This window comes from Lutra lutra, chromosome 12 (assembly GCF_902655055.1).
Source record: "Lutra lutra chromosome 12, mLutLut1.2, whole genome shotgun sequence".
Classification (NCBI taxonomy): domain Eukaryota; kingdom Metazoa; phylum Chordata; class Mammalia; order Carnivora; family Mustelidae; genus Lutra; species Lutra lutra.
Genome location: NC_062289.1, coordinates 62,021,556 through 62,035,763, shown reverse-complemented (window position 1 = coordinate 62,035,763; position 14,208 = coordinate 62,021,556). Strand labels below are relative to the sequence as shown.

At 35.8% G+C, this 14,208-nt stretch overlaps 1 protein-coding gene across 3 annotated transcripts in view; it reads left to right on the top strand.

Annotated features, from left to right (window-relative positions):
- CEP76 (centrosomal protein 76) overlaps nucleotides 1–14,208 on the top strand; it is a 45,616-nt gene that overhangs the window by 615 nt on the left and 30,793 nt on the right. For 2 of the 3 annotated variants that reach the window (XM_047697460.1, XM_047697458.1), the window contains exons 2-7: nucleotides 907–1,062; nucleotides 2,113–2,194; nucleotides 2,818–3,042; nucleotides 4,204–4,389; nucleotides 6,440–6,537; nucleotides 6,894–7,022. In XM_047697460.1, the coding sequence (XP_047553416.1) occupies nucleotides 907–1,062; nucleotides 2,113–2,194; nucleotides 2,818–3,042; nucleotides 4,204–4,389; nucleotides 6,440–6,537; nucleotides 6,894–7,022 (876 nt within the window). Of the gene's footprint in view, nucleotides 1–24; nucleotides 164–906; nucleotides 1,063–2,112; nucleotides 2,195–2,817; nucleotides 3,043–4,203; nucleotides 4,390–6,439; nucleotides 6,538–6,893; nucleotides 7,023–14,208 lie in introns of those variants that run through there. The other variant, XM_047697461.1, reaches the window with a different exon arrangement.

Here is a 14,208-nt window from a genome sequence, read left to right as displayed (position 1 = left end):
AGCCGCAGCCCGGGGCTGCTTTCTAGCCTCGGTGAAAGAGAACAATGCCGACAGGGGCTGGTGAGAGTTTGAGGTGACGGAACGCGGCAGAGAGCGAGCACAGCGGTGCCGCTGAAGCGTTATCCTGCGGTATCCGATCCAGTACAAGTTGTGTTTGGAGCAGGTGGATATTCAGAAGTCAGGAATTAGAATTACTTTAAGGGTGAAACTTGTGTCTTTGAAGTTGAAACAAATCAGCAGTTCTTAAAGAAGTCACGAAAGGGAAGTTACTAAAGGTCTTGTAATGAAAGTGTGATAATGGGGAGTTCAAGGACATTGTTCAGGTGCTTGGCTGAATGCAGGAAGCTGAAGTAATAAAAGCTACCGTTCATTGTGCACCTGTATGTAAGGCTTTGTGGTGAGTGTTTAGCATCTTTTACCTAAGCCTCACAGTAATCTGGGTAGGGCACTACTTTTTCCAGATTCACAAAGGATAAAAAAGTTGACTCAGTGTCACCTCTAATAAGTTCAAGGCTGAAATTCATACTCTGATTTCCTGCTCCAAGTCTGTGTTCTCTTGATCATACTACCCTCTTTCAAAAAGGTCTTTTTTTGTTGAGTATTATTTGTGGGGAAAGGGTAACAAAGGTAGTACGTAGATAACCAGCAGAAATTATTTCTAGAATTTGTACCAAAAAAAAAAAAAAATTCATCCTAAAATTTTTTTTCTTTTAAAAAGTCTTGCCTTTATTCTCATTGACTTCTAGTGACAATGTTACGTTTACTATTAGCTTGAGAAACCTTCCTGAATATTGTCTATCCACTTTCCCATTATTTTTTTCCTTGGGTGTTTTAGAAAGAAATTAGTTAATTGGCAATGTTTGATGGCTTCATGAATGTAAGTTGTAATGCGAGTTTTCCACATAGATGGATGTCCATGGCAGAATAAGGGAAATCCTCGCTGAGACAATAAGGGAAGAATTGGCACCAGATCAACAACAGTTATCAACAGAAGATTTGATCAAAGCCCTTAGACGTCGGGGAATCATTGATGATGTGATGAAAGAACTTAATTTTGTTACTGTGAGTAATCTTTTAAGGGAAAAATTTTGAGAGTTTGTTCCCATGCTTAATGCTGCTTATAGGGTCCATATTTGGGGCTTCTTTTTAGTCAAATCACTTTAAAACAAGACCTTTTTTGTTTAGTAATATCCTTACTTCAAGGATAAGCTAACTCTACCCTTGACTGTAGCAAGTAGGATTATTTATCAAAGAGATTGGAGTTACATACTATATTTTTCTCTCTAAAATGACAGAATTTTCTGTTGTTATTCTCTAGGTCTATAATTTTAAGTGTACATATTTCAGTTAAATTTGTTCACCATAACCTAGTTCTTTTTCACTAGTATTCTATAATTTTTTTTCTAGATTAGGCATATTTTTAAAATAAACACATTCTTTTGGAAGTCCATTCTCTATGATTGACAAATTACCCATTTCTTTAAGAAAATAATTGTGTAAGAACCTTCAAATCTCTTTATACAAATAGGTCAGTAGTGGGATGATAGCCTCAGTGCACAAATTAAATTAGTAAGTAGGCCTTTTGAAAATGAGGCAATAATGAGAAACTGTGACCTAATAATGCCTGGGTAATATAATGTAAAAATTGGATGGACTATGTAATACACTGGGGAATAAGTATTTTAATACAGCCTCCTTTTTTGGTTTTTGAGGTTTATAAACCCATTTGTTTAAAAATTGACCCAATGACAGCTTCTGCTGTGTGAATGTCATTCCCTTATTAGAATCAGTTCATAGTAGAATCATAAGCCAAATGTCATACTAGGCTTAGAAAAAGTTTAACCTTGTTTAAGATGTTAAGGATTTGTTTTTTGCGTTCTGTGGACATTGAAGACAGTTAAATTCCTTATTAGATTTTAGGTGTGACCAGTCACATCATCTTTTTTTTGCAGGTTTTTCATTATTTTAATTATGCTGAGAAAATAAGAGTTTCCTTGAGGGGGCTTTATCCTATCTACTTTTATTTACTTCTTAGTCCCATTGTTGACATTTCCTTGCTTAGCAATAATTTTTGTTTTCTAATTTGTTTTCAATTTTTTCCTGCCTTTCTAGGACAGTGTTGATCAAGAACTACCTTCCTCTCCAAAGCAACCTGTTTGTTTTACTGATAGACAATCAACGTTGTTAAAAAAAAGTATGTATATTTCTTTTTAACATTGATTTTGTTTTGCACAGTATTACATATTGATGTGCTGTAGTGTTTGGTATTTGATAGAAAACATTACTTCTTATACTTAACATTTTTGTGGTTAATTACAAAAAAAAACTTAGATTCTATTTTGCGTGAAGTATGTATGTCAGAAGATTTAATGTATCATAGAATGGAAGCAAAAACAACATCACCTGTTTCTCCTGTTTTAATAATTTATTTTACAAACATTATACAGCCTTGCTTTTTTTAATGCTAGTTACCTAACGAGCGCACTTGCTGAGTTTATACTTGTCTGAGTTCGTTTGTGGAGGTAAAGGAGGGTTGGATAAGCAACTAAAAAGTAAAAGTTTCTTAAGCCTTGGTTCTGACTCCTTTCTAGCTGGGAAAAAGTAGCAGGATATATATAAACTCAGATAAAGATGTCATATTATGTATGTTTTCTTCCCTGGTATAATGGTAATGGTCCTGGTACAGAGTAAATTTGTTACTCTTTTTCTTTATTTAGTCTTTGGTTTTATTTCTGTTAAGTTATTATTTCCTATTGTCTTGATCACATTCCTTAAGTTATTTGGCAGTTTCCTCATATATATTGCTACACTTTACAGCTAATATTGATCCAACACGGAGGTATCTTTACCTTCAGGTTTTGGGTGGAAAAGCTTTCTTGGAACATCTACAAGAACCTGAGCCTTTACCAGGACAAGTTTGTTCAACCTTTACTTTATGTTTACATTTTCGAAACCAACGTTTTCGTTCTAAACCTGTTCCATGTGCCTGTGAACCAGATTTTCATGATGGCTTTTTACTTGAAGTACACCGAGAAAGCTTAGGTAAGGAGTGATGATAAATTGTCACTTAACTGAATAAATCTTTGTTAGGTTTTATTGTAGAACAACCATAACAACTTTTGCTGTAAGGAGAGATTTATAATGAATGGATCTTCCTACTTTGTTTTTATTTTCTCCATTGCTCTTTTTTATATGAATTACTTCCACCCACCTTCTTTATTTTCTGCTGATTAATTTTCCCTGAAGATTATTTTCTTACTGTTTTAATGGTTGCTTCGTTAGTAGTAAACATTTAAATGCCTATGCAGAGTGCCCTGGGTGGCACAGTTGGTTAAGTATCCGACTCTTGGTTTTGGCTCAGGTCATGATCTAAGCTTTGTGGGATTGAGCCCTGCATTGGGCTCTGCATTCAACATAGAGTCTGTTTGATATTCTCTCTCCCTCTCTCCCTGCCACTTGTGTGTGCACGCTCTCTGTCTCTAAAGTCAGTGGATCAGTAAATGCCTGTTAGGTGCATTATCCTGTGCTAGGAAAGTGCTGAGGCTATAATGGAGAATGAGACATAATTCCTCTTATATATGAAAGATAGATTTATAACTTTCAAAAATAAAAGTTAGGATGGGAATCTGTAACTCTCATTTATATAACTTTAATGTATACTTGATTCCTATAATTATTTTAGATTATTTCTATAAATGTATTTTATAGGTTATTTCAACATAGAAATCTTTACATTTGTAAACTTAGCAAAGTTACAGAGTTATATCTTCAGAATTTTAGATTGCTAAGATGGTTAATACATTGTGAAAATTTTTTTTGCCCCCAGTGAAAAAGGCTGGGTTTTTAGTTAATTAATTAACTGATTAATTAATTAATTAGAGCATGGGCAAGCACAAGCTGGGAGGGGCGGGCAGAGGGAGAAGCAGATTCCCCGCTGAGCAGGAAACCTGATGAGGGGCTCGATCCCAGGACCCTGAGATCATGACCTGAGCCAAGGGGAGAGGCTTAACTAGCAGAGCCACCCAGGCACCCTAGGATTATATTTTTTTATAAAGTAATCTGTTGCATGCTTTCTGAGGCATAACCAAATAATTTTTCTTGGTTTAATGTAAGTTTATTATTAGTATTCTTTGTAATAAAAGTAGTCTTATATGTTATCCTAACAAAATATGTAATGTGCATTTGTTTGGTTTACGTTGCCAGGTGATGGAACTAGAATGGCTGACTCAACAACAATGTTATCAATAAGTGATCCAGTTCATATGGTGCTAATCAAAACAGACATATTTGGTGAGACTACTTTGGTAGCATCCTATTTTCTCGAATGGCGATCAGTTTTGGGCTCAGAAAATGGAATAACCAGTCTCACTGTGGAACTTATGGGTGTAGGTATGATGATTAATCACTGTTCCCTTTTTATAGCCACAGCTTGTTCTTTGATACATTATATGTTTTCTGAATACCTTTATAAACCAAGAAGGAAACATGTAAAAAGAATTTCATTAGGGGATCCCTGGGTGGCATAGTTGGTTAAGTGCCCAACTCTTGGTTTCCTCTCAGGTATTGATCTCACAGTCATGAGATCCAAGTCCCGCATCAGGCTCTGTGCTCAGCAGGGAGTCTGCTTAAGACTCACTCTCCCTTTGCGCTTCCCTTCTGTGCTTGTGTGTGTTCTCCCTCTCTCTCTCTAAAATAAATAAATCTTTTAAAAATTATTTTTATTAACATATAATGTATTATTTGCCCCAGGAGTACAGGTCCGTGAATCGTCAGGCTTACACATTTCACAGCACTTACACATTTCACAACACATTTCATAGCACATACCCTCCCCAATGTCCATAACCCAACCACCGTATCCCTAATAAATAAAATCTTTTTAAAAAATACTTTAAAAAATAGAATTCCGTTAGAATTGCAATTGGATTCTAGTATTGTAGTCTTGGGAAATGTCATGAAGCATGTTATGAGTATAGAACTTCACAGTCTATCTTACCTTGTCTTAAGGAAGAAAAACTTTATGGGGCTGGCCTGCTTGCTTTTTTCAAACTTATTTGGTTGTATATAAGACTATAAAGAAAATTAAGATTTTTCACACACATGCATATGTAAAAGCCCTCTACTCCAGCACACTCTAGTGTACAGTGCGTCCCCATTAGTACCAGTGTCTTCCTGCAACAGTGGCTCTTACAGGTTATGGGGTTGATGATATTCTTCCAGCCTGTCTTCCTGCAACAGTGTCTCCCTGCAACTGTGGCTCTTACAGGTTATGGGGTTGATAATAGTCTTACAGCCTTTAACATGTGGGAATGTGGGACTCAGAGAGACTAACTTGTTCATTGATGGGATCTATGAATCCCGTCTTTTTGAGGACTGAGATGGTGCCTATCTTACTATTATCTCCTTGGACTCTTGCGTACTATCTGATGTATAAAAGATATTTGCTAATAAAATAAGGCCTACCAATATTTTATGCATAACGTGTAAAGGAATTACTTTGCTATTGAAACTCAGTCACAGAGTCTAACCTGGCCAGTGGACAGTACAGCTTTAGTACTTTAGATTCTGATAAGTGTGTTTTTCCTTAAATAGAAAATAGGATAAAGTTTTATGTGGGATACTTATTTTCAAAAGATACCCATTATTTGTCTTCTCATACAGGCCTAACATGATAATCATACTAGTGACCCAAGAAATAAGTATATTCTGATTCACCAGAGAAATAGTTAATAGTTCTGGTAAAAAGTGTATTTATTTTCTAATTCTTTAAATCCAGGAATGGATTGAAAATTTGTACTCATGGGACACCTGGGTGGCTAGTCAGTTAAGCATCTGCCTTCAGCTCAGGTCATGATCCCAGGATCCTGGGATTGAGTCCCACATTGGGCTCCCTGCTCAGTGGGGAGCTTGCTTCTCCCTCTACCTGCCATTCCCCCCTGCTTGTGCTCTCTTTGGCTGTCTCTCTCTCTCTCTCTGCCAAAAATCTTAAAAAAAAAAAAAGTTTGTACTCACATGTGATGTGAAAAATGGGAAGGGGTTTAAAAATATATATATAGGAAGGGATACATAGGAATTACAATATGTGACAAAGTATAAATATTTTCTGAGAATGAGATGTTAACAGTTGCTTTACTTTGTTTTTAATGTAAATCTGGTTGGCATATGTTAAATGAAGATAAAAATTAAGAATACCAAACCCTGTAGAACCAAATAGCCCCTTAAAAAGTGATAAGCAAACTCAGAAAATAGGTCTTTATGCAAAATACAAACTAATTTGATTTGGTTCATTTTTAATATGAAGAGTAAAGATGATGTCGAATATTATCTATATTTCATGTAAGTGGTAAATCACAAAACTCTATTTTAGATAGACTTTGGTTGACTAAATATACATAGTTTGGAAACCTCTGAAGTTCTAAATATTTATTTATATTCATAGGCACAGAATCAAAAGTTTCTGTGGGAATTTTAAATATAAAACTTGAGATGTACCCACCACTCAATCAAACATTATCTCAAGAAGTAGTGAACACACAGGTAAATAATCCTGAATTTCTCTTCTTTGTGCATTTGTTTTCATAGTAGTATATTTACCTGTTGATCATAGAGAGTACTTTCTTTTTAGAAAATTATCACTTACTAGTTTTAAGCAAGAGAATGAGGGTGTGATTTATTGGAAAATGTTTGTCTTGGGAGAAAAGATCACTAACCATTATATGGAGATGAGATTATGGGGTGGTGTAGACAGAGGGAAGTCAGTCAGGAGGCTCTTACAGATGGTGGAGATGGTAGCTTATGTTAGGGTGGTGGTAGAGATGGAGAGAAGTATGTAGAATTGTTATATTTTTAAGAAAAAAATAGAAGTTGAAGAAAATGTTTTTTTAAATTTCAAGCTTGCTTTGGAACGTCAGAAAACTGCAGAGAAAGAGCGATTATTTCTTGTATATGCAAAGCAGTGGTGGAGAGAATATTTGCAAATTCGACCCTCGCACAACTCACGGCTGGTTAAGATTTTTGCACAGGTAAAGAAGGTTCACACCTGTATTTGAGATTTATTGTTGTATATGTAAATTTCATTTACCATGAATTTGTAAAAGTTTTTTTTCCAGACAAATGAAACTTTATTTGTAAAAATCAAATATGATTTTGTAATACTTTCACTGAGTAAGTGACTTACATATCTTTGTTTTATTTTGCTTTTCATTTTCAATTTTTTTAAAACCCTTTCTGAATATATTTGATTTAAAATAGATGAACTTTGTTTAACTTGGAGTATGATATTTCATACTAAATGATTAAATACTAGGATACTTTGCAGTTGATAATGTAAATTCAGCTTTCATGTGCAGAATTGGGTCTCTGGGCATAGATGTTTAGATATATATACACACATTGTTGGGCTATTTTCCTTTTTTTTTTTTTTTTTTTTTTTTCCAAAGGAAAAATGTTTAATATAAAGATTCAAGATTCACATCATGATAATCTAAAATTGAATACTTGTGTTTAAAGTTCAACTTTTGCATTAACTTATCTTGCCATCTTTTTCCGTTTTTCTATTATTTCACCCCACCTCTCTCTATGGTTACAATGACAGATTCCCTCCCTTTCCCCAGTGGTATATAAAGCCTACTCCTGCAAAAGCTACAGTGATTAACACTAATTTTAAAACATCCTTTAACTTGTACAACATTTTAGTAGTATCTGTAACATTCCTTTCACCTACTCCCCAAGTATACTGTTCAGTCCATCCTCCTGGGTAGATATGTGACATGTAATTTTGTTTTCCTTTTTGATTCTTGCTGTGGGAGGAAGGTAATATATGTATTGTGTGTAAGCATTTATAGACCTCCTAGATTGTTAAAGTATATCCTCCAGTAATTCTTTCAAAGAGGGTATGGAAGAAACAAACTTTGTGAATTCTTCAGTATCAAAAAATGTCTTTGTTTTTCCTTCAAAATCAAATGCAAGTTTGGCTGGGTATAGGATTCTAGGTGTAAAGCCTTTTGCCTGCAGAACTTTTATGACATTGCTCCACTGACTTCTAGCATCTAGAGTATCTAATGATAAATCTGCAGTCAATCTGATTCTTGTTCCTCTATAGGTTATGTCTCTTTTTCTGGAAGCCTTTAGGATCTTTTCTTTATCACTGGAATTCCCAAATTTCACCAAGATATGTCTAGGAGTGAGTCTCTTCTCATCAATCTTACTAGGTATTCGGAAAGCACTAACAACCTCAAGACTTGAATCCTTTAGCTCTGGAAAGTTTTCTTCTATGATTTCCTTAATTATTTCCTCTGCTCCATTCTCTTTATTACTTTTTTCTGGAATTCCTATCAAACGGATGTTGGAACTTCTCGATCTATCCTCTATGTCTCTTGACCTTTCTTTATTTATTATCTCTTTGGCCATTTGCACTGTATCCTTAGAGAATTCTTCAATACGGTCCTCTAGATTGTCCATTCTCTCTTCAAGTGTGTCTATTCTGCTATTTAGAACAACTATTGTGTTTTTTATTCCCAAGACCTCTGGAAGGTAATTTTTAATATTTGCAACTTCCTCCTGTAGCTCTCTGAAGGTGTTAATTACATTTCTTCTAAAGTCTTCTTCTGTTTCTTGTATTAAGTCTGTTTCTTTAGATGTTCGCTTATCTGTCAGCAGAGTTTTGTGTCGCTCTTTTTCAGTTTTCCTTAAAAACTTGTTGGTTCCTGATGGAGTACTCAAATTCGTACTTAAATGCCTTTTCTGCTTAACAGAACTTATCTCTAGTGATTTTGAGGGAGAGGCCAAAGTCAAGGTGGGACAGACTGTCCCAACACCTTGGTTTTTTGGTACAGCCATTTCCTCTTTATTCTGGGTTTTTTGTACCATTTGGTGTTTCACCAATTTTTTCTTCTCAAAGTCCTGAGCCAAATAATCATAGGCAATTTCATTAAGTCCATCTGAAGCCCATTTTTTCTCTATTTGGGAGGCTGTCTTTACACTTTCTACCTCTGAGTCCTCTCCTTCCTCCCAGGATAAGACTACTTCCATTTCCCACTCTGAACCTTCTTCTTCCTCCAGCTCAGAATCTTCTACCTCTTTAACTGAAACAATCTCCAAGCCATTACTGCTTTTTTCTTCAGCTCCACATTTTATATTTACCACAGGGGGACGCTGAAAGGCTGCATCCGGTTTCTCACATAATACTGAAGCTTTTTCTTCTCCCTCCTCCTCCAGCCCTGAAGTCTCCTCTTCGTCCTCTTCCTCCAGCTCTGAAGTCTCTTCTTCATCCTCCTCTTCCAGGCCTGAAGCCTCTTCTTCCTCATCCAACTCTGAAGCCTCTTCTCCCTGTTCTTCCTGAGTCTCTAAGTTGTTCACCTCCTCTGGCTCTGCAACCTTTACCTCTTTAACAAATAGAAAGCTCAAACCATCACTGGCTTCCCTCTCAGCTCCATGCTTTGAATCTAGTAGAGTTTTTTCCACTTCTTCTTGAATCCCGTACCTTCTTCCCTTCTTTATTTTTTCCTTTTGTGGGAGTACATCTTTCAGTAATTCGTTCAGAAATGGTTTTTGGCTAGTAAAACTGATGAGACTTTGCATATCTGCAAAGGTCCTTACTTCACCATCACACTTAAATATTAATTTAACTTGGCATAGAACTTTAGGTTCAAAATCATTTTCCCTCAGAATGCTGAAGACATTACTCCACTGCTTACTGATGTCCAGTGTTGCTGATGAAAAGTCTGCTGCCAAAGTAAGTATCGCTCCTTCATCTTCTCTGGAGGTTTTTAGAATTTTCTCTGTATTCTTTGAGTTCTGAGGGACTTTTTCTTTGACCAGTTTGTCCTCTCCAATCTCTCGTGTTACTTCCATATGGATGCTATGTTCTTCCCAATTGTTGTCTAGACTGCTTATGGCTTCTTCCACACTTCCCATGACTTTGTCATTTTGTGATTTATCATGGGGCAATTCCTTACCTTGGTCCGTACTATACTCTTCAGCTCTGTCTAATTTGCTACTCGGCTCACTTACTTCTTTTCTTTTAGAAGTCAACTTTTCAGTAGCTTCAACTATTTCAGTTTGCTCCTACTATCTTCTCTAGCAACTCTGTTTTTTGCATGGCTAAACCTTTTATTTGTGGCAACTCCTTTTTGGTACTGGAGTTATTTATGTTCTTCACTTCAGGCATTTTACTTTCTACTCCTAACATTTCCTTTAGGTCCTTTTTAAGGGATTCCCTTATCTCATTGACCATTAAGTCCAGATCTTCCATCAAGCCTTTAAACTTCATCAGCATAACTGCTGACATGTCTTTGCATTTTAAATCTAATACCTGAGCCATCTCCTGGTCAGTTTCTATCAAGTGAATTCTTTCCCTATGGGTGCTATTTTCCTGTTTCTTTGCAAGTCTAGCAATTTCTGACTCTACAATGGACATTGTGGAAATGTTGTTTTATTTTATTATCCTGAAGAGTAAATTTTGTTCTTGGAGGTCTGCTAGACTCCTCCAAAACTCAATAATCTTTAAAATATATTTATCATCCAGTGAAGTCGGTTCACCTGGAAAAAAGTTCTCTGATGAACAGGACTTGGTCTTCCCCACAGCTGTCTCAGTACCAGGAGAAGAGAGGCAACCTGAGGACGCACCCGAGCTCCAAGGCAGGAGGAAGAATCTATTTTCCTTTTTTTTTTTTTAAGATTTTATTTATTTATTTGGCAGAGAGAGATCACAAGTTGGCAGAGAGGCAGGCAGAGAGAGAAAGAGGAGGAAGTAGGCTCCCCGCTGAGCAGAGAGCCCCATGCGGGGCTCGATCCCAGGACCCTGGGATCATGACCCGAGTATTAGGCTATTTTCTTAAAGACATTATTCCATGTAATAATTCTGTATATCCAAAATCTCTAAGCCGGTGATAGTAATATTTAACTGCAGCATTTTAGTTCTATGTATCTATTTCTATTTTTCCTGTATCCTAAGCCTATTTTCTCTCATTAACAAATCAGAATAAAATATATAATCAGATCTGTATTTTATATTTATTCAGCCTTACATAGATGCTTTTATAAGAGTTATAGTGGTGGTATTTTGAATAATGTGTCTCAGATCCTGTGCATTCATCTAGTTTTACCCTACTTAGTAGGATGGGCTAAGAGTAGTTGAGTTTCTAGATGAGGAGCTTAGAGGTGGGAGAGCCTAGTTGACTAGTGGAAGTGAGGAAAACAGCTTCTCACTTTCCAGTAGCATTGTCTATGCATTATTTGACCGGGCAGACAAGGTATTAATGAATGTCAGAATGGAGAAAAGAGAAACCAGTCAAAATATAACTGGCTCCCTGCTGTCTGTTTTATGCATTACCATGTGGAATCTGGGACCAGAGAGGAATGGGTGAGTGAGGGAGTGGATCAGAGAAATGGTAAATGAAAGAGGAGGAAAAGGGTGAGATACGCAGTACACACAAATCAGGGAATGGGGATTTTTTTAAGGAAATATTACTTAAGTTCCCATCTCTTAGAATTCGTTGTAAGATTTGAACCACATAAGGTCACTTAGTCTCATGGTAACCATATGAGATTGTCAATTGGCCAGGCATTGCCACTTTTTATAAAAAATAGTGTAAAAGAGAAAAGAATTTTTCCCAATATCGAACAGCAACTTAAGTCGTGGAGACTTCATTAAGTTGTAGGTTTGACTGGACCACGTCTGGACATATATAGAGAGTAAATGTTTATCTTATTTCAGTTTCCTGGAAGGGTCTTTCGCTGCTGCGTTCTATATTTGACTAGATACAAGGTTAAGGAACGATAACATTTATTTAAGACAGTCAACCTAATCACAAACTGTAGTTTGTTTGTTTTTTTAAGATGTATCTTTTTTTTTTTTTAAGATTTTATTTATTTATTTGACAGAGAGCGAGTGATCACAAGTAGGCAGAGAGGAAACAGGCTCCCTGCTGAGCAGGGAACCCAATGTGGGAATCGATCCCAGGACCCTGAGATCATGACTTGAGCTGAAGGCAGAGGCTTAACCCACTGGGCCACCCAGGCGTCCCACAAAAATTGTAGTTTTAAGCCAAAAAATTATTATACATGGTCTGAAAATGAATTTCCAGTGCTTCTAGGCATAAGAGAAAACAGTTTACAGCAGCACTATCTTTCTGCATTGATGGAAATGTTCTCTGTGCTGTCCAGTATGATAGCCATTGAGCTATTAAACATGTAAAATGTGGCAATAAAGAACTGAATTTTAAATTTTATTTAATTTTAATTAAAATGTAAAAGGCCACATAGGATTAGTGGTGTCCTTAATGGACAGTGCAGGTTTAGAAGCTAAGATACTGAAATTACTGAAATTTTCAAGACATTTCATTTATGGGGATATATTATAGATAATATGAGAAATATTGCTGTAATGAAACATCCAATGTATCTTATATTCTAAGATGCTACTACTGATGATTGATTTAGGGCAAATACATCCACTTTCCTCATTCCTTTCCTCTCTGTTAGTGGAGTGGTAAGAATAGGACTAAATGCCCCACTCAGGAACTCAGTTAATTACCTTTATCCTAACCAAACATCTATAGAATCCTCAGTTGTTATACCTAATAATCTGTTGTACTTTTTCTTCCTCCCTTGCTTATTTTCCTATAGTACAATAGTAATTCACTTAATGATAGCTTTTAAATTTTCTAATGTAAGAAATTTTAAAATAAGTTACAGAAATTGATCTTTAAGGCTATTAAGTTTTAAGAAAATGCTGTCAATCACTTGAGGATTGAGGCTATCCTTTTAATGTTCAGATTTTGATTTTAAGACTTAATATTCTCAAATTATAATAGATTAACAATTAATACTGAGTTAATATAAAGAAATCCAAATATTTTCTACTTCCCTCCAAAATCAGAATCATGATTTTCTGTTTTCAAAATGAGTGCCTTGAAACACCCTTTACTTAAATTTCCTCTCTTCCTATCTCTGTTCCTTAATTGTCTTTGGTTCTTCATTCTGTTTGAGCTTTTTCCTAGCTGATCCCTTTGTTCTATCTCTATTGCTGACTCCCAAGATAGCCTGGGGGAGATGGAGAGTAAGAGACCACGGTGGATGTGTTTGAGCCAGGGAGATAACAGTGGGCTGGGAGAGCAGGGAAAAAAAATTCAGTGCCTTTTAGAGTTGAGAACCACAGTTACGATTCAGATTGTAATAATACTTTGCTCTACATCAAAATATTCATGATCTTTCTCGCTATAATTAAATGTAAGTAGTAGGGTTGGTTTGTTTTTCTTACTAAGGTATGGGATTATAGTGGAGAGGTGGTTTTTTTTGGGGGGGTATAGAAAGACATCAGTGGTTCTAATAATCGAAACAATTATTTTTCTGTTGACTGAGTTAGGCCTTGTTTCTGAGGAGCCTTGCTATGACAGATTGTTAAATTATCTTTGAATTTTGAATAGAAAGTAGTCCTTTGACTTTGTCATCTCAGTAATAATGAAGTTAAGGGAAATGTGGGCTTTGGTAATATTAACTCTAAAAGCGCAGCGGTGGACAGTCATCAGAGACTTTTTTTTGTATGCCCTGTAGTTATTCAGCTCAAATGCTAGGATATATCTTATATTTAAAATGAAAGATGTTTTCCTTAAATGATTTTTAAAAGTCTGCTTTCAGTTCGCTTGGTTAACAAATCCTTGTTTCCTGTAGATCTCCAAGTGTAATGGAAACAAACTAAAAATGAGCTCTGATAATTTGTTGGATCAGTAAATCAGAAAAGTTATTCTGTTTGGATATACAGTATTAAGTTCTGTTTGAAAATATGAAAGAATACTTTGGCTTAGATCCCCTCTTCATCCCCCAACTACCTGCCTATTCTATTTTCAGAGGAGTTCTTTTTTTTCCCCCCTAATTTTATTGAGGAGTAATTGACAAATATAATTGTATATATTTAAAGTGTACAACATAATGATTTGATATACATATATTTTGTGGAATGACTACCAAGATCAAGATAATGAACACATCCATCACCTCAAATAGTTACCTCTTTCTCAGGTGGTGAGGATGCTTAAGGTCTATTCTCCGTAACTTTCAAGTTTACTGTATTAAGTAGTCACCATGCTGTATATTAGATCCTCAGAACTTACTCTTATAACTGAAAATTTGTACCCTCTGACCTACATCTTCCCTATTCCTTCCTCTCCCTGACACCTGGCAGCCACCATTCTTTTCTCTATTTCTATG